Source organism: Pogona vitticeps, chromosome 5 (assembly GCF_051106095.1).
Source record: "Pogona vitticeps strain Pit_001003342236 chromosome 5, PviZW2.1, whole genome shotgun sequence".
Taxonomy (NCBI): domain Eukaryota; kingdom Metazoa; phylum Chordata; class Lepidosauria; order Squamata; family Agamidae; genus Pogona; species Pogona vitticeps.
Genome location: NC_135787.1, coordinates 56,678,645 through 56,697,641, shown reverse-complemented (window position 1 = coordinate 56,697,641; position 18,997 = coordinate 56,678,645). Strand labels below are relative to the sequence as shown.

Sequence of the window (18,997 nt, the reverse complement as noted above, 5' to 3'; positions counted from 1 at the left end):
GGGAGAGAGTGCCAGAGATCATTGAGCCAAGGCACACAAAGTCATGAACAACCTCCAATTCTTGTGTAGAGATGGTAATAGAGGGAGGTGAGTCCACACCCTGACCCATGGCTTGTATTTTCTTCAGGGTGACTGTTAGTCCAAAGTATTGGCAGGCCTTGCTAAAACAATTCATAAGTTGTTGAAGCTCTTCAGCAGCATGGGCAACAACAACTGCATCATCGGTGAAGAGGAAGTCTCACATGCATTTTAGCTGGACTTTGGTCTTCGCTCTCAATTTAGAGAGATTAAAGAGCTTTCCATCTGATCTAGTCCAAAGATAGTGCTTCGTCATGACAGCAAAAAAGATCCCAAACAGGGTTGGCAATAGGACACAGACCTGTTTCACTACGCTTCGGATGTCAAAGGGATCTGATGTTGAGCCATCAAAAACTATAGTGCCCTTCATTTCCTCATGAAAGGACGTGATGATGTTAAGGAGTCGAGGTGGACATCCAATCTTGGGAAGTATTTTAAAAAGTCCATGGCTGCTAACCAAATCAAAGGCATTTGTAAGATCTATGAAGGCCACAAAGAGTGGCTGTTGTTGTTCCCTGCATTTCTCCTGCAACTTTCTGAGGGAAAATACCATGTCACTGGTGGATCTTTTAGCTCAAAATCCACACTGTGATTCTGGATACTCTGTCTGCAAGCACCTGGAGCTCTTCAGCACAACACGGGCAAGCAGCTTCCCTACAACACTGCGAAGACAGATGCCACGGTAGTTATTGCAGTCGTCCCTGTCACCTTGTTCTTGTACGATGTGACGATGTTTGCATCTTTCATGTCCTGTGGTACTCTACTTTCCCTCCAGCAAAGACAAAAGATTTCATACACAACATGTATCACAACATGTTCTGAAATTACAAGAAACATGTTTCCTACTCTGGTATGCAAGCAGCAAACCAGAAGAAGAAAACAACTGAATTCTCAATATATTCAAATCAAACAAACAGATTTCTGGTTTCAAAAAATTTATTTGTAAGAAAGGTATTTCTTGTCCAAATAACCAACGTAAAAACCTTTTGCCCCAAATTTTAAACCATTTATCACCTTTCCTTGAGATTTCAATTTCTTCAAAAATTAAAAACAAACCCAACCAATTTTTTACTTTTCCTCTCAGCTAAACCCAAAGAAATGAAGTACAGTACCTCTGAACTGCACTGGGTGCGACAGAAAATGATAAAATTTATAATGTACAAGTATAAAAATATGTTACTCAAGGTTCAGCATAATAATTTAATAGCTTTTTGCCATTTTGTAAGTATCTGGAAATGGAACAGATACATGTCCTGCTCCCGTCACAAGAGGTAGGATGCCTGCATTTGGTACAACATTCCATGAAAGAGTCAAAGTGACATTTCTGTTGCCCCTGCAATAAAGAAAAGAAAAAAATACTGAACTACTTTACATGCAAGCGCATAATGAATGCTGTATTGTAGGAAGCTTTGGGAGGTGATAATCAGGCGATAAACAACTTTTAGAGAGGTTGTTAAGATACAAGTTGAATAGTGTGTGTATAAATATGCAACCTTGGCGAACCACTCTCTTCATCCGAATGGGGTTTGACAAATTTCCATCCGCTCCACATCTTACCCTAAGTGTGGACTGTTGATAGACTTCTGATAAAGTATAAAAGTATTTTATCAATCGAGGAAAAATAAAGTTTTTTCCACAAATTTCCTCTGAGAAATTAATGATAGACTTTTAAGTCTATAAAAGCTGCAAACAGGCCGTTTCTGTAAGGACCCATATACTTCTCTGAAAGGTGGTTTAAAACTATACAAAGGTAAGGGTGGAGCGATTATTTCGGAAGCCAGCCTGTTCATGCCCTAAAATGTTCTCCAACTCAATCCATGAGCTTAGTCTGTTATTTAAGTATCTGACATAAAGCTTACCCACTATAGAGAAGACTAATTGGTCTATAATTTGAGGGTTCGTTCTTGTTCTTATAGCTTACCCACTATAGAGAGAAGACTAATTGGTCTATAATTTGAGGGTTCGTTCTTGTTCTTATAGCTTGGTATCACTATTGCCTCTGGCCATAAATATGGGGTTTGCCTAGTGTTGTTAATGAATGTGAATAACTGAGCTAAAAGGGGTGCCCACTAGTCTAAATTAAACTTTAAGGACACTGCTGGAATTAGATCCGGTCCTGGTGCCTTCTCAGATTTTAGATAAGCTATTAATGACCTTATTTCATTTTCAGTGACTGGATCGCAATATGGCAGTTTGTTTAAATCTGGCCATGAAATGTTGATCTCCTCAAATAGCTGAGTAAAATGCCTTACCCATATATTCGGTGGGATGCTACAGCGAGCTGCTTCCGAGCAGGCAGATAGCACCGCAGATAGCAAGACCCAGAATAATTTGGAATCTTTGTTCAGTGCAGAATCTAACTGAACATCCCATTGTTTCTGAATTGATTGTTTCTTTTTCTGGACAATCAGAGTTTTGTATTGATTTTTAACTACATAATAGTCCTCATAATACTTGCAAAATACTATAGCAAGATTTTATACTATACTATGTATTTCTTTTTTGTATTTTACCTTTGTATAATCGGCTCGACGGCCGCGTAATAAAACTTTACTATTATAGGAATTAGACAACCATGCATGTCAACATTAAGAAATCACCAATTTGATTTTTAAATATAGTCCAGCAACCACACAGAAATGAACCATTTTTCCTACCAAAAATTATTCTGATTAAGTTCACACTAGAGATGGGAAGGCCTGGAAAAAAAATTGGGAAAAGTGGGGGGAAACTTTTTATTTCCTGTTTTTTTCCCCCAAAGTCTTTTTGTTTGTTTGTTTTCCCAAAAAAAGAACCCTGAAAAAATATGGAGCGTGGAATATATTATTTTACATTGATAAATAATATGTCTATGACATGGTATTCAAACTATATAATACAAAGACCTTAACAAAATACTTCAGAGACTTGCTGTATTTAATTTCACGCCAGTAGTGTGAAGCTTGAAAACAGGTCACACTACAGGCACAATCTAACGAAAGTTTACAATGCTTTAATTCAAAGACGCTAAACTTAAGTTCAGAATGCTATTCATCTCAATGGGACTTGACCACATACCCCCCTTAAATATGCAAACAGAACAAAATATTAAAGGTGAAACTCTGTGACTTCCTGATAACACTCCTTCCAGTCACCTGAACTCTGGGGATACCCTAGAAACTCTAATATTCTGGTACCTTGAAAAAAAAGTTTAAAGATTGGTAGTTACCGTATTTTTTGCTCCATAAGACACACCTCTCCATAAGACGCACCTCATTTTTAGGGGAGGAAAGCAGGAAAAAATATTCTGACAATTTTGGCCTGCTGGGCCAACGGGGGTGGAGGTGGGGGGAGCCTCGAAAGGGTACGAGAGTGCCTTCCAGGACCCTTCAGAGGCTCCCCCCCACGGGGCCAGTGGAGGTGGGTGGAGCCTACGAAGGGTCCTGGAAGGCACTTTAAGACCCTTCCACCAAGGCTCCCACCACCACCACCCCACTGGGACCTGGGGAGCGCTGTTTTACAGCATTCGCTCCAGAAGACGCAGACACTTCCCTCCAACACACTTTTTTTGGGGGGAAGTACATCTTAAAGAGTTAAAAATACGGAAATAGTTATTAATAATCACCGCCTGTTTCCAGTTATTCTGTGGTATTCTGTAGTAAAATGGTGAGGAAGTTTCTGGGCCATTTAGATAAGGATTTCAATTATTATACCATAATTATTTTGTGTGAATTAATTCAAAGTTGTGCCCTCTGTCCATCACAACTCATGTTTCCATCACACATAAATGCATGGAAGGGGAATGGTGAATCTCTATGTAACACATACATGAGCTATGATGAAAAAGCACATCTTTGAACCAATTCAGAAAAATAACATTTACTGCACAGCTAACTAGCAATGCACTCATTACCTAAACAATCTATCACTGACTGTGCTGGTTCTCAACAATATAGAAAGCCTGTCAAGAGCCTACCAGCTGAGAACATAATGCTTACAGTAGGGATAAACCTGAATTTCAACATGTGTTTACCAAACTGGGGGATTATTGTTGGTTGCCCCATGCCTTAGCTGGCATTTTGATTTAAAGGCTTCCAATACATTCTATATTGATTGCCTTTGTTTGGAAACTGGCTGGTTCCTAATGAAACAGAAGGACTGTTGACCAAGCCTTATTATAACAAAAGTAAGACTCTCACATTACAATGGTTTTATTTGGTTACTCCTATATGTTCCTGGGCACAGTTTAATATGCTTGTTACACCTACAAAGCCCTACATGATTTGAGAGCACATTATCAGAAAAATAACCAAAAAATGTCCATGCTGGTCCTCCTTGATCTCTCAGTAGCCTTTGATATCACTGACCATGACTCCTGGGGTGGCTCTCGGGGCTGGAGATCAGTGGCCTGGTTTTTGCCTGGCTTAGGTCTTTCCTTGAAATCCGGCCCCAGACTGCAACTTGGGGAAATGGTGTCCACCCATTAGATTCTCAATTGTGGAGTCCCTCAGAAGTTGACCATTACTCCGTTGCTGTTTAATATCTATATAAGGCCTCTGGGGAACTGACTGAGGCTAAACCTGGACAAGATGGAGGTCCTGTGGTGGATGTCCCTAATGTCTGTGGTTTGGGTGCTGCCCTTCCCTTTGTGTGGGGGGGTGTTACTCTCTCCGCTAAATATGAGGTACACCGTTAGGGTGTACTCCTGGACCCAGAGCTGTCAATGCACACTCAGCATCTGTGGTCCGCTTCGCCTATTTCTATCTTAGGCAGATTGCCCACCTGTGTTCCTACCTTGAAACTGGGCCCCTCATCACGCTGGTCCATGCACTTGTAGTCTTGAGAATAGACTACTGTAATTCTACATTGGGCTACCCATGAAACTGATACAGAAACTTCAGCAGGTCTAGCACACAGTGACTAGACAACTGAGTGGATTGAACAGATACCATCACATTGCCCCCACTTTGGCTGATCTACACTAGTTACCTGTTCGTTTCTGTGCCAGCTGCAAGGTAATGACACCAATAAATAAGGCCCTAAATGGTTTGGGTCCTCAATACCTGGCAGAATGTCTTATTCCAATGAGGTCTACCCACCCTACTTGTTTGTCCCAGGCAGGGCAGTTGAGGGCATTGAGCTCAAGAAGGAAAAGACCAGAAATCGGGCTTTCTCAGCAGATGCATCACATCTATGGAATCAACTCCTGCCTGATATCCCCCTGGCCCCATCTCTGGCTACCTTTAAGAGATTGCTGAAAACTTGGGTTATTTTGACAGGCCTTTGAGAATATTTATTTATTTGTTTGTTTAAAAACCAGGATAGTAGAACTGACATAATAATCTGTCTGTTATTTCATGTTCACCACCAATCTCAAAATGTGATACAAGTGCATTGTATAAAGAACACAGGATTCTGTATATGTAACTGTGTCTATCAGACTTTCCTGGTTTGACAATTTCTACACTAGAATGGAGTACAGTGGTGCCTCGCATAGCGATCACTCCGTTTTATGACGAAATTGCTTTGAGATGGACTTTTTGCCATCGCAAGAGCGATCGCTTTGCGATGGCCCCTATGGGGAAAATTCGCCGATCAGCTGTGCGAAAATGGGGCCTTTGGGATGATCGCGGGGGAGCGCTCCCTCACGATCATCCCAAAGGCCCCATTTTCGCACAGCTGATTGGCGGTTCCAAAATGTCCGCGTGCTGTTTTGCCTCGCTTTAGAGGCACCGAAAATGGCCGCCCCATGGAGGATTTTTGCATAAGGTGAGTTTTTAAACCCATAGGAATACATTAAAGGCGGTTTAATGCGTTTCTATGGGCTTTTAAAAATTGCTTAGCAATGAAATCGCATATCAGCGATTTTTGCTGCACAGATTAACATCGCTAAGCGAGGCGCCACTGTACTGCAAATAAGATCAGGGAATCACAGGTAACTACTACTACCTACCCCTTCTTTCTGAAAGTCAATGCATTCATGTAACATATATAACCTAGAGGTGAGCAAAAATGGCATCTAGATACCTCTATGTGGCTTCCCCCCCAAAAAAAAACACTCACCACCCCCTGCACATGGGGAAATTGCTGACATTAAAATAGCCACTCCTACTCCAAAATGCCCTAAGGGAGGATCAAATGGCTATTAAACAAAAAAGCAAATATTACTTGAAATGTTGTCCTGGTAAACTGGTTTTGGACCCAAGCTCACCTGTTTTGAAAAAGGTATTTTGGGCCTCAAAAAGACTGCAGATATTTAATGGCCATTTCTATGCCAGGAAAAAAACCAAAGGTTTTTGGGCAGCAGGAAAGGCTATCTTGGGGTGGTGTTCAGGCTGGTGAAGCCAGGAGGAGTATAATGCCAAGCATATCCTGTGAGGTTGTGCACCTGTTGTAACAGCAGCCAACAGCAGCCATATTATTTTCGTCTCATGCTACTCACATCTTTTAGCATATTTTTTCTTATCTAATGCATCTTGCTCATCTACCCATTTTCATGTCTCATGCCTTATATTCAATATGTTTCATGTGCTCTGCCATTACAGCTTAGCTCATGCTTGCAGGCAGGAACAGGCAACAGCTCCAACAGAAATGTACACTTTCCTGTTCTCCAACTCACACAAGTACAGTGGGGTCTTGACTTGAGAACTTAATCCGTATTGGAAGGCGGTTCTCAAGTCAAAAAGTCTGTAGGTCAAGTCTCCATTGACCTACAGTGCATTGAAAACCGATTAATCCCGTAACAGGCCGTTTTTGTTCCATTTTGGGTTTTTTCTGGTCTGTAAGTCAATTCTCAGGCTGCAAGTCAAACCTAAATTTTGCGGCCAGAGAAGTCTGTAACTCAAAAAGTCTGTAAGTCAAGGGTCCACTGTACAGTACCCTAAACACAGCTGTTCAAATTCTGCAGACAGTAAAATATGCAAGGTTGTTTGCAAAATTGACAATACTGACTGCACATCTGCAGTATTTTGTTTCCTCAAAAACAGTTTATATTATTCAACTGGAAAGACACAAGTATAAACATGAATACATTTAAAAAATAATATACCCTCCCTGTTTAATAGTTTCCCCACCTTTAGTACAGCATATATATCTGTGAGATGGCAAATATACAGTTGCTGCAAAATAATATTGGGTGGAAATTTACTCACTTCAGACCATTTCCGTCATCAAAGAAGAAGTATTTTGATTTCATGTCTTTCAAAACCAACTTTGGGTTATCTCCTCTCAAAATGATTTTGTCCCAGAGGACAACCTGGTTCAAAGCCTACAAATAAAGTTACAATTAATCAACAAATTGCTTCTATAAAAATATACCAAAAAAATCTAATAAAAAAGCAGCACATGTAGTGTAAATATGTGCTTTGGGATTCTGTTCATTCTACATCTGGAATAAATGTAATCAATTTACACCTCTTGGAACAATGCTTGGAGTGAATACAAACAAGTGATTACTCTATGAACATACCTTAAAACTGATACGATGACCCGAGAACTACCTTTAATTTTATTTTAATATAATATATTTTAATATGTGCTTGTTATGACCTACAAAGCCCTACATGATATTGTATAGTAGACCAGTATAGGTTTGAAATTAGCTTTTTTTAAAAGATAGTAATTTTTTTAGCAATAAAGGTATCATCTGCCTTTGCTTTTGTATTGTATAAAGACCACATGTCTTTATTTTTCCTGGATTACGGGGGCTACCCTGAAGAGCCACCCAGAGCACCACCTAGAACAGGGGTTCCCAACCCCTGGTCTCCAGCCCGGTACTGGTCTGTGGCCTTGGCAGAACAGGACCGCAGAGACAGATCTCCCCCTTGCTCACACAGACGCCTGCCTGTCCTCCCCCCCGATGCATGCACGCCCCCCCATGCATGCACGGACACCTCTCCACACATGCTCCCCATGCACACAAAACCAGTCCACGGTGTCAAAAAGGTTGAGGACCACTGATCTAGAAGACAACATGGATACTTAATATCAACCATATAGGATTGCAAATTCAAGAAAATATCTGCTTCCAGCCAAAACGTAATACCCTCAATTTGGCTTCAACTGGGTAGACAAATTTTACTTCCAATTCTCTGGTGCGGGTTTGCCAGTTTTCTATGTAACCTCTTTCCCTGGGCAAATAGGAAACTTGAATTTCTTTGAAGGCAATAGAGAAGTAGTAAATGCTGAACACCTTGATAAATTGGGAGAGAGAATTCAACTAATGGCCACAAAGGATAGATTTTGAATCCCATGCATGTTTGTAGATTGCATTTTGGAATTCACTTTTAAGAAACAGACCTGGCAGGGACATTTTAAGGACTTTTGGGCTTTTCATATGTTTTTTTCTGCATTATCTACAATACATTGTTCCACAGCCTGATGAAGACTCAATTAGGTCAAAAACTAGTTATTTTCCAGTGGTCTAATTGCTCATAGAGTTAGGTATCTGACTGCAAAGCCAAAAACTGGGAGTTCCCCTGCTGAAGTCCCAGCCTGTGTGGCCTTGGACAAGCTGTAGTCCCAGATGTCCTCAGAACAAGGGAATGGTAAACTGCTTCAGACTGCTCTTTATCTTAAGAATCCTGAAAAGAGTCACAATTGACTTGTCAGCACACGTTATTATTAATAAAGCTAATAATCTGCCCTTGCTTCTTTATCATGTAAGGACCACATGGCTTTGTTTTTTTTTCCATAACCTTCAAGTACTCCTTGGATTAATCTGGGGACAGACAAACCTATGGTGGCATTATCTCACTGAACATAATTCTGATTGTTTGGTGGAAGATATGCCACTTTTAGATTTACTGACAAACTCAATGTAACAAAATAACAGACAACTATGGAATGGTGCAATGATCCAAAAGTCAAAACTACTTTTCAAGCCCATTTTTTTAAATATGATTCTAAATTTGCAACAATGTCTCTTCAAGCCTCTGTACTTATTTGTTTTATGAGAAAGATCAGAGAATTTTAAAATGATAATATACTAATATCCATCTCATAATGTTTAATTATTTAAGAAAATATTGACAGCACAGTTATTGTGTCTAGGTGATGAGTTAAATATTACAAGAAGAATTTGAAAGGTAATGCTAACTTTAAAATGCTACAGTAATGGGAGCTGAGCGCCAAACCGCTTCTCCTTCTATTGTAGTGAAAAGATTTCAGAACAGAATATAAGTGGGATGTTTCAGGTAACTGAAAAAAAATTAGGTAGATGTTACAAGTGTGACTGGAGCTAAATAGATAAACTGCAGTGGGCCATTCACAATTATTTAGGAAACATTTGTCTATGTGTTCCTATACTTAAAAGAAAATTGCAAGTTATGTTTTATTTTTCCCTACAATGAAGCACAAGGGTTTTTTTAAGTGCTAATAAGAGGGGAAGCAAAGCATAAGAATAAAGATAAAAGTTCCTGCTACACATGAAGAAATATTACATTTTCCCCTAAATACCTGTAACATTAACATAAGTAACCCATATGTACTCTTACATTCATACTTACATTGTTCTTTGTTGAATATTCTGCTGATAAATACAGAAATAATTGTTTCACATTCCAGTCAAATATACTATGCAGATGTGAGAAAGTTAAGGAGTATGTATTATTCAACATTTTGATTATTTTCAAAGCATTCAGAGTCAGTATAGATGCATAAGGCAAGTTTTAAAGCAGCCTCTTAAAAAGCAATTTGACAACTTGAAAGGTCTAAATCCAAATGAATGTCCTAAATCAAGCACACCTATTGAACTAACAGGATTTATATAAACGGTTTACCATTCAGTAACTGATTTCATGGTTGTATTCTAGTTGGGACTTGCTACTAGATTTATGCCAAGACGATTGAAAATATTTCTATAGGCTTTACATTTGTTATTTCTCAAATTGAATGCAACGAACTTTGAAGAAAACGAAAGGAATATCTGCTATGAGAGTGAGTTTGCCATTTTATGTCAAAAATCCCACCTAATCAGTGCATGCATTCCATCAAGACTGTGTAATACATGGCCAGTAAACCAAGTACAGTCCTACCACGAGTTCTAAACACTCTTTTGTACCAGGTTCTCAACACTTTATTTTATTTTATCTTGTATCATTTGTAGTCTGCCTTTCTCCCAGTGAGGCTCATAATATTAAAGCAAGCAATACTAAAAGCACACTAAATTGTAGACTAAAAAGTAATTAACCTACAAAAATAAAAAAAAATGTTTTAAATTATTTAATAGTTTTTATTGTTGTAGGTTAATTCCAAAGCAAACTTGAAAAGTAAAAAATAAATCGAGACTTTGCCGTGGTTACTAAAAGCCCTTATGTAAATAGCTGCACCATGCAGAAGCCTCATAATGGGGAGGATAAGGATGCATGCAGATATGCCAACTACATTCAAAGGTGCTTGGTAAAGTTGGTGCTAGTCTGTCTGTCCTTTTACAATCAGCCAATCATTCCACCTATCTGAGTCCATCAGCATGTGAACTGACTGGACAATTAGCAAGCAATCTTAGCAAAAAGGCAAGGATAATATAATGTAGGGAAGGAAGGAGAGAAACGTAACAGCAAAAGCAAAAATCAAGAATGACAGAAAAATGACCAAGGTTCGTAGAAAGGAAGAAGTATAAATGATATTGTTTGTGGACAAAGAATGGGGAAAATGCTAAAGAACCAAGAAAGACAGACAGGCCAACTGGAAACAATTGGCATTTCCTCAAAAAAAGTTCCATCGAGGGAGACACTGCCTAGGACGAAGCCTAAAGCCACCCCGATCTTGGAGCACCTCTCTTGGAAGACCATTGATGTGTGCCCTCAGACTGAGCCATTGTCCACCCTACCACATATACAGTCCAGTTTCAGCTCCACCAACGGTCCTGACCCAGGAGAACTTCTACTGCAGCTTGATATCGATATAGACAGCGAGATTTTGCCTAGCGAGGCCATTGATGGGTTTAAAGTGCTACCACGAGAAAACCAGAATCTGGTGCTCAAGAAGGTAGAGGCCTTAAGGCAGGAGCTGAGGACTCTGGTCGAATCCTCCCAGCCCAAGAGCACCCTTGAAGGATCCTTATCCCCTCGGGGGACGAACGCCTCTATCTCGTCGATCTCCAATGAGCCTACAATAAGGTTAGAAGCCTGCAAGGGCAGGGCCCCTCCACATAAGGAATACACCCAGGCAGTGTTGCCTGCACTCCAGTGGGCCCCTTGTCGCTAACCTCCTCACCGTCTACTGGTGCCCAGTTCACCAGAGGAGCACAAAGAATGCAGGATGACCAGCCAGGACATGACAACAGAGGCTACAGTGATCTCTCTCAGCCCCCTACTCTCAGCAAGGAACCACTGACATCACTGCAAGTGCCCTGCTCCTCATCTAATCCAGCTAAGGTGAGCGTGGACATTCACAACCACGAGAATCTCAGTGACTGCCCTACGGTCCCACTGGTTCTGCTTGAACCCTCGGCTACCTTGGCTGCAGACAACCTATCCAGGGTGGTCCCATATGCAGACAGTCTGCCGCTGAAGCCGATGATGTGTACCCCACTGCTGTCTGCAAACTGACATACTGCCAACTTGCCCTCCGTTGGCCCATCTGTTGACCTCAGACTGATTTCCTGGAACGTGGCGGGGTGGTTCAGGAAACTGCAGGACCCTGAGTTCAGTGATTTCCTCCGAGGCTATACCATTATCTTACTCCAAGAAACGTGGGCAGCTCATTCTATACTACTATCAGGATATGCCTCATACTCCCTTCCAGCACAAAGGCGTATGGCAAAGGGCCGTCCATCTGGGGGTCTAGCAATATTAGTTGCTGACTCCCTATCTTCAGATTCCGTGCTCACAGTTGATGGTAGTTGTAAAATCCAGGGTATTAAACTTAAAACCAGGAACCAAGAATTCTTGATAGCCAATGTCTACATGCCCCCAGTCTCTTCTCAGTCTCACAGGGCCAGTCAATGGGAAGCCTTGAGCCATGCCTTAGACAATCTGGATCTTAGGTTTCCAGGGATTCCTTTGCTGTTAGCAGGCGACTTTAATGCTAGAGTAGGCCAGGGCGAGGTCGTATTCAACCGTGTCCTGGATACATTTAGTGATGCTTCCCCCTTACATCTATATGTTGCTGAGAGGCAGTCTAAAGACCACCAAATTAACGACGCGGGAATTCATTTGGCAAAACTCTGTCTACTTAGAGGTTTAATCTGGCTAAATGGCCTTACAGAGTCCGACAGCGAGGGTGAGTTCACATACATCTCCCCCCGGGGATCCAGCACAATAGATTATATTTTGATCCCCGTTTCCCTTTTACCATGCGTGGCTGAGTTCAGGGTGGGTGAGCCCTTAGCTAGTGACCATCTCCCCTTATGTTGTAGCCTTGCTCTCAATGCAGACTCTACTGCTCTGACCAACATCGCCCTCGAGGAGTGCCCATTGATCCTGCCCAGAATCAAATGGAACCATAGAGCAAAACATCTCTTTGAAAAAGTAATTAATCCAGAGATGTCACCGCAAGGCTCCCTCAATTGGTTATCTTCATCAAAGCCCGAAGATCACATCAAAGGGTTTGAGAATCTATTAGACACCATCTTAGCTAGTCTTGGCCAACTTCCTCAACAACGTCAGAAAAGACAGGCCCCGGCCATATGTCCTAGGTTAGACAGGGAATGTCTTGCCTTGAAGCAAGACATGAGAAGGATCTACAATAACTACAGATCCTCAGGGGCCTCCAAGCTCCCTTCTCAATATTTCGAGTTGGAAAACCACCTCAGAATAGCCATTAAGAAGCTACACCATCGCTCTATAATGGACCGCTGGTCTCATTTAGCTCAGGCTATCAACTCAGGTAGCAACAAAAAATTCTGGGAGGTGGTTTCAGGTTCTTTTATTTTTAATAAGAACTCACAGGACCTCCCCTATATACCAGCTGGGACTTGGGAACAGCACTTCTTGGCCACTCTTTACGACAGCTGCAAGCCCACACTGCCAACCGACTCGCTCCCACCTAGCGATATTCCGGAATGGGCCCCAGTCACAACTAGTGAAATAACAAAACTTATAGGACACCTTAGATCTGGTAAGGCTCCGGGTCCCGATGCCCTTCCTCCGGAACTGCTTAAGGCCTACCCCGACTGGTGGGCGCCTGTGCTTGCTACTTTATTTACTACCGTTAATCGATCTGGTATTATGCCTAGGTCTTGGACTCAAGCCATAGTGATTCCCATTTATAAGAAGGGTGATAAGAAATCCCCTGCAAATTACAGACCAATTAGCCTTCTCGCTATCACTGGGAAGATGTACGCCAGTTATCTACTCTACAAATTACAAGATTGGCTATTAGATCAAGATATTCTGGGACCTGAACAAGCGGGTTTTAAGGCAGGAAAGTCTACATTAGACCACTGCCTGATTTTATCCCATCTGATTTCTAAATATACCTCTCAGCGCAATACTCGCTTGTATGCAGCCTTCCTAGATCTAAAAGGGGCCTTTGATTCCATCGATAGAGATATCCTATGGCTAAAGCTCGCCAGGCTGGGTATTGATAGGAGGCTCCTCTTCTTAATCCAAAAACTCCATGAGGGCTCTACATGTCGCATAAAAACGTAGAAGCTGGGGGCCCTTTCCAATCAGATCTTTTCCAACAGAGGAGTGAAGCAAGGCTGCGTTCTGGCACCAACTCTGTTCAATCTATTTATTAATGACCTCGCCCCACTCCTACATAATATCAATGGTCATAGCCCCAAATTGGGCCATATACAGATTCCAGTTCTATTATATGCGGATGACATGGTTATCCTCTCCCGCACAAGGGTTGGCCTAAAGCGGTTAGTTATCGGTTGCTATGACTATCTGATACGCAATAATCTCCAGTTAAACTTTGAGAAATCTAAAATTATAGCTTTTGGCAAAGCTTGGAAATCCTTCTCGTGGTCTTTCAATGGCAACCATATTCAGCAGGTTAGAGAGTTTAAGTACCTGGGTGTCTTTTTTCATTACCGACACTCCTGGACAACTCACCAACGGGCAGCGATTAAGTCTGCTAAGCTCTCGGCACAGGCTATTTTACGTTTCCACCATACGTGGGGCCACTCTTACATCCCTGCTGCGCTGCAGATTTTCGATGCCAAATCAGTTACACAGCTTCTATATGGCGTGCCCATCTGGATGTCTGCATTACACAGTTCTGTGGAAAGAGTCCAATCCACATTTCTGTATAAAATCTTTGGTCTTCCCCACTGTGTGCCTTATGCTGCTCTATGCCTTGAAGGTGGCCAGCACAAGATCGAGACTCAGGCCTGGCTCAGATTCTTGAAATATTGGATTAAAATCTGTTTCTTTTCACCCAAGGACATCTTATTCCAAGCGCTGTTGGCAGATAGTCTGTTCCCAAAAGGCCTTGCCCTATTTCTTAAGAAAATCAAGACCCTGGGGCTGTCACCAGACTTACTGGGCTCAATATCCTCCTCCAGGGTGTTTCCAACAATCAAAAAAAGGGTTTTGGATATAGAGGGGCAAACTCTGCACAGCGCTGCCCAAAGTCTGCTCTCCACTCCATTTTCAGTTGCCCCTCAGCTATGGCTGTAGACCGAGCTATCTTTATCACTTAGAACAGCCACAAGAACGATGGGCATTTACCCTTGCCAGATGCAATATAGTACCATCGAGCATAGCGCAGGGCAGGTACAAGGGTTTACCAATAGAACTGAGACTCTGCCCGTGTGGTCAGGGAGTGGTTGAATCTCTGCAGCACATGCTATTTTATTGTACTCTGTACAATAGGATATTCGCCTGTCCCATCTGTGCGCTTTTCTCTCCTCCCATTCCGGATGGGATGATATGAGGAAAATGCAGCATCTTCTAAGTGGCAATATTAAGGAACTTACCCTGTCAACTGCCAGATACGTATATGCCATCATGCAGAGACGTCGTAGCACGGTCTCGCAGAATGAAGAGCCCTAAATATGCTCTTGACTGGCCCTTCCTACCCGTTACCCAGTGAACATTTTAGTTGTATGTTATTGTATTTGTCTGTTTTACTGTACTCAGTATGCCAATAAAGGTTTCTGACTGACTGACTGACGAAAGACAGGCAGTGGTGAAAAGGGTTAAGCAACATGCTTTATTTCCTGATTATGGTATTGTGTTAATCAACTTAGAAAAATGGTCCTTCAGAGTGACCATGACTAGCTTTGAGCCAAAGCTTGAGGTTAGGCCTTAAAACTGGTTTACAAAGATGAGTTAAAAGATAACCAGATTTAACCTCTGCAGAGGTACTTCAACCTAAAAAACTGAACAAGAGAAGGGAAATTCATTACCATGACAAAGTTTTCAGTCCCATTATTTAATTAATCTTTGAACTCATAATTTAAAATATAATATATAGTATAAAATTATTTTATAGCATCTGTATTATGTACCCAATGTGGTGCGGTGGATAGAATGATGGACGAGGATTCTGGAGATATGTGCTCAACCATGGAAAGTCACTTGTGGGATACAGAACTGTTAAAACTACTCCTTAAATACACTTATGTTGAAACCTTATTACAGTCACTATAAGTCAGTTTTGATTTGACAGCATGTAATAAAGCATAACATCTGTACAATATCTATCACACATAGACTTCAATCTCAGTTCTCACAGAGATGCAGCATATTAAATAAACAAATAAATATTCTGTATCTAAATCTAGCTAAAACTCTAAAGAGCTTTAAGTATTTTTTTCAGACTCCTAGTAAACTGTGCTTAAGAATACAGTATATTTCATCTTCACCTGAAACACCAATGCATCCTGTAAAATTTAACATGAAGGATATCTGCATTAATGTCAAAAGTTATGATTCCAAGATCACTTCTTTCTCCTGGTCCTGTAAAATCTTCTACATTTTTCCTAGAGGGAAGAAAAAAGAACTTTATTCAGTATACGTTGCAGGTAGCACAGGACAAAGAATGAGTAATTGGGAAAATGGATATCTTGTGCAAAGCAGACCACAACAACCAACAGTCAGTATTGCTACATACTTTTTCTAATAGAATGTATACCAAACAAAAGTAATAGTTTACAAACACCTTCCTTAGCAATACCGCCAAAAAACAAAGTGGATAGAGAAATCTGAATGTGTGGCATGTAAATGTTAATTCCATATGGATACTCAGTTGCATTTTACTGCAGTCTGTACTTATAAATTCTTACTCTACTTCTATCTTGCTTCTCCTATCTTGTTTCTCTCTCTTTGTTTTGGTCTTCTTTTGCTTTGTTTTTTCTTCATATAATTGTTGCAATGTAAGCAAATAATAAGGGTGTTAGGAACATGCTATCCTAATTTATTTTTATATAATGCTGAGATTATTGTGGATCACAGCAACATCAAGTACTGTACATACAATGGTACTGTAACAAAGTTCAGCCTCCAAAGCTTCCCAAGTAAAACTACTTAAAATTGCCCATTCTCTCAGAATACGTTGTCAAGGCAAACTCATTTACCAAACTTTAAAATTCTCTATAAAAGTATAGAGAAATTAAAGAGATGTGTACAATGTTAGACAAAAATCATTCTAAAGGAAGGTGATATGCATAATATGCCTCATTTAATTTTCATTTCTTTATTTGCCTAGAGTTATGGTAATGTCTGTGCAATGACATTTACACAAATGACTTTAATGATCTTATCCAATGACGGAATAAGAGAAAAAACTGCAACTGCAATCATGCATTCACTCATTTAATACAGCACATCTTCATTGCACAGACATGAGATTTGAAACCTATAATTTAACATATTCAGCAGGTATGTTCTTTGTTAACTCCACATTCACCAATATATGTAACACTTAGCACATGAGAACCATAAAATCTGGAACTGTTCAAAACTCCATTCACACAGAGATACCCTGCTGCCCCGAAAATAAGATCTAACCTGAAAATAAGCCCTAGTATGAGGTTCGTAATTAGAAGCCCTACCCCAAAAATAAGCTCTAGTTAAGTGAAACCCCACCCTTCACCACTGTGCAGCAATCAGAACAAGACATGACTGTAAAATAAAACATCCCCTGAAAATAAGTCCTAATGCATTTCTTGGAGCAAAAATTAATATAAGACCCTGTCTTATTTTTGGGGAAGCACGGTAGTTACCTCTTCAAACAGATTTTTTTTTACTAAAAACAAACAAAAAGTTGTTTTTTTTTCTAACCTGCAAAAGAGAGAGAGAGAGAGAGAGAGAGAGAGAGAGAGAGAGAGAGAGAGAGATGCCTCATGACAAGCTGTCAGGGGGGCCATAACCACTGATGTCTACTAGCCCCAACTGAAGGGTTGCGTTTCCATGCGCTCCCTCCAGGGAGTCTGCCAGAGGGCACACACTTCAGCACCAGAGAGTTCGTGTTGTTCGCTTATTGGCTCAGAGAAATGAGAAGCCAAACCATACAGGAAGGAAGGAGCTATCTTTCTGAAAACCACAGTTTACGAACAAATGGCATTAAAACTTTATGCAAGCATGCAGTACACAGGAAAATACAAGAGCAACACTGCAGTTATACACAAAGCATTAAAAACAAAGAAATGCCCTTCCCTTACTTACTGTTAATGGTGAGAAAAAAGTATGTAGGGAAGGGGGGGGTTAATGGAAAAACTAGCCTATTATCATATGAATGCATATCATGTTAACTATCCCACCCATCCCCACCTGCTTCAGGAAAATTGTAGCCTAGCTTTATATTAAACAACACAAGCGAAGCCTCTTGCAGCCAACGCTGGTTGTCCTGTATCTGGAGGATCCCCCCACCATCAATGTGGGCTTATCAGATAAAAACAAAAGAAAAATTGAAGAGGACAAAAAGGTCGTGGCACCTTAAAAGATTTACCACTGTGTTTTAATGAGACCTTTCGTGGCCCAGTTCACTTCCTCAGACCTAAACGTGGGAATGTGTCTGTCTGTGTGTGTTTAAGCAAACAAGGCATCCCCTTGAGGCAACCGTCGCTACTAGGACACACCGGCAAAGCCTCAGGTGGAAACGAAGGCCCTCAAGACTCCCCGGGACACACACACACACCCCAAGTTCCTCCGCCACATCAGCCCGAGAACCGGAACCGTTTCTACCCCCGGCCCGGCTGAAGCCAAATGTCCGTGAAAGGGGCCTTGAGGCTCCGCAGAGACTCCCGCCTTTCCTTCTCTCTCGCCCAACTCACAGCATGACCCGGGAGACGGCGATGCTGACGGGCACCGAGCGCTCTTTAAACGCCGTGGTGATGAAGCAGCCGAAGGTCAGCGCCGCCATCACGCTCAGCGAGAAGGCGAAGAGCGAGTTGGCGCGGGTGAGCACCGTGTTCATCTCCTCCGCCGCCGCCGTCTGCTCCGGCCCTCTCCACAAACAGGCACCGGGGCCCGCGCAAAGAACAGCCCTCTTTTTCCCCTCCCGCACCGGCCAGGCCGCAACGCCTCAGCTGAGGGACGACGGCGCCACCGGGAGGGTGTGAGAGGTAGGCGGGCTTTTGCTTCACCAGTCCGGCGAAACTCGCCGAGGGAACCGCGCGGGCGCCGAGACGAGAAGAAGGGAAGCTGCCCCTGCCGGCACTACCACCGGCGGCGTTGCTGAGGAGGAAAAGGAGGCCACAAACACCGCCCGCCCCACCCCCGCCATAGAAATAGACCCGCCCAGTGGCCGCGCGAGACAGAGCCCCGCCCACGGGGAAAAAAAATCTCATTTCTCGGGCGCCTCGAGGCCGGCTTTCCGCCCTTCGCCTTGGCTCGTAGAACTAGAAACGTGAAGAGAGGTACTTCTTCCTCTTGAAGCGAACGGCTACCCGTTCGAACAGCCCACTAGCGGGCTTTGGGGCGAAGGAGCTGGGCGACACGGCAGCCGAAGCTTTCTCTCTGTTGCAGTTGGAGATGTTTGGTGACTTATCCGATTCTGCTGTTCTCTACCCTTCGCTTTCTCGCTGGAGCTGGCCTCATCATCT

The 18,997-nt window shown here is 42.0% G+C and overlaps 1 protein-coding gene and 2 long non-coding RNA genes across 3 annotated transcripts in view; 1 reads left to right on the top strand and 2 right to left on the bottom strand.

Moving 5' to 3' along the window:
* The window catches only part of LOC144589399 (uncharacterized), a 1,017,889-nt gene extending 1,000,801 nt beyond the window's left edge, over positions 1-17,088 (top strand). Inside the window, exon 2 of the long non-coding RNA XR_013545483.1 lies at positions 16,985-17,088. This is a non-coding gene — a long non-coding RNA (uncharacterized LOC144589399). The remainder of the gene's footprint in view (positions 1-16,984) is intronic.
* On the bottom strand, positions 997-18,666 carry SPCS3 (signal peptidase complex subunit 3). Its single transcript, XM_078393881.1, has 5 exons — positions 18,227-18,666; positions 15,861-15,934; positions 9,564-9,640; positions 7,209-7,324; positions 997-1,411 (listed from the first exon to the last, which is right to left on the bottom strand). Exons 1-5 carry the CDS (start codon positions 18,367-18,369, stop codon positions 1,279-1,281), a joined length of 543 nt encoding a protein of 180 aa, XP_078250007.1. The 5' UTR covers positions 18,370-18,666; the 3' UTR covers positions 997-1,278.
* LOC144589398 (uncharacterized) lies at positions 2,037-5,673 on the bottom strand. Its single transcript, XR_013545482.1, has 2 exons — positions 4,019-5,673; positions 2,037-2,820 (listed from the first exon to the last, which is right to left on the bottom strand). It is a non-coding gene; the product is annotated as an uncharacterized LOC144589398 (long non-coding RNA).
* Positions 18,667-18,997: the final 331 nt, after the last annotated feature.

What these genes read in the sequence shown, in the direction of transcription:
- SPCS3 (XM_078393881.1), bottom strand. Translation starts at nt 18,369, where the DNA reads ATGAACACGGTGCTCACCCGCGCCAACTCGCTCTTCGCCTTCTCGCTG. An exon ending in GCCGTCTCCCGGGTCATGCT is followed by an intron (nt 15,935 to 18,226) that starts GTGAGTTGGGCG and finishes TCTTCCCTCTAG; the next exon opens with GAAAAATGTAGAAGATTTTA. An exon ending in AATATTCAACAAAGAACAAT is followed by an intron (nt 7,325 to 9,563) that starts GTAAGTATGAAT and finishes CTTTATTTGTAG; the next exon opens with GCTTTGAACCAGGTTGTCCT.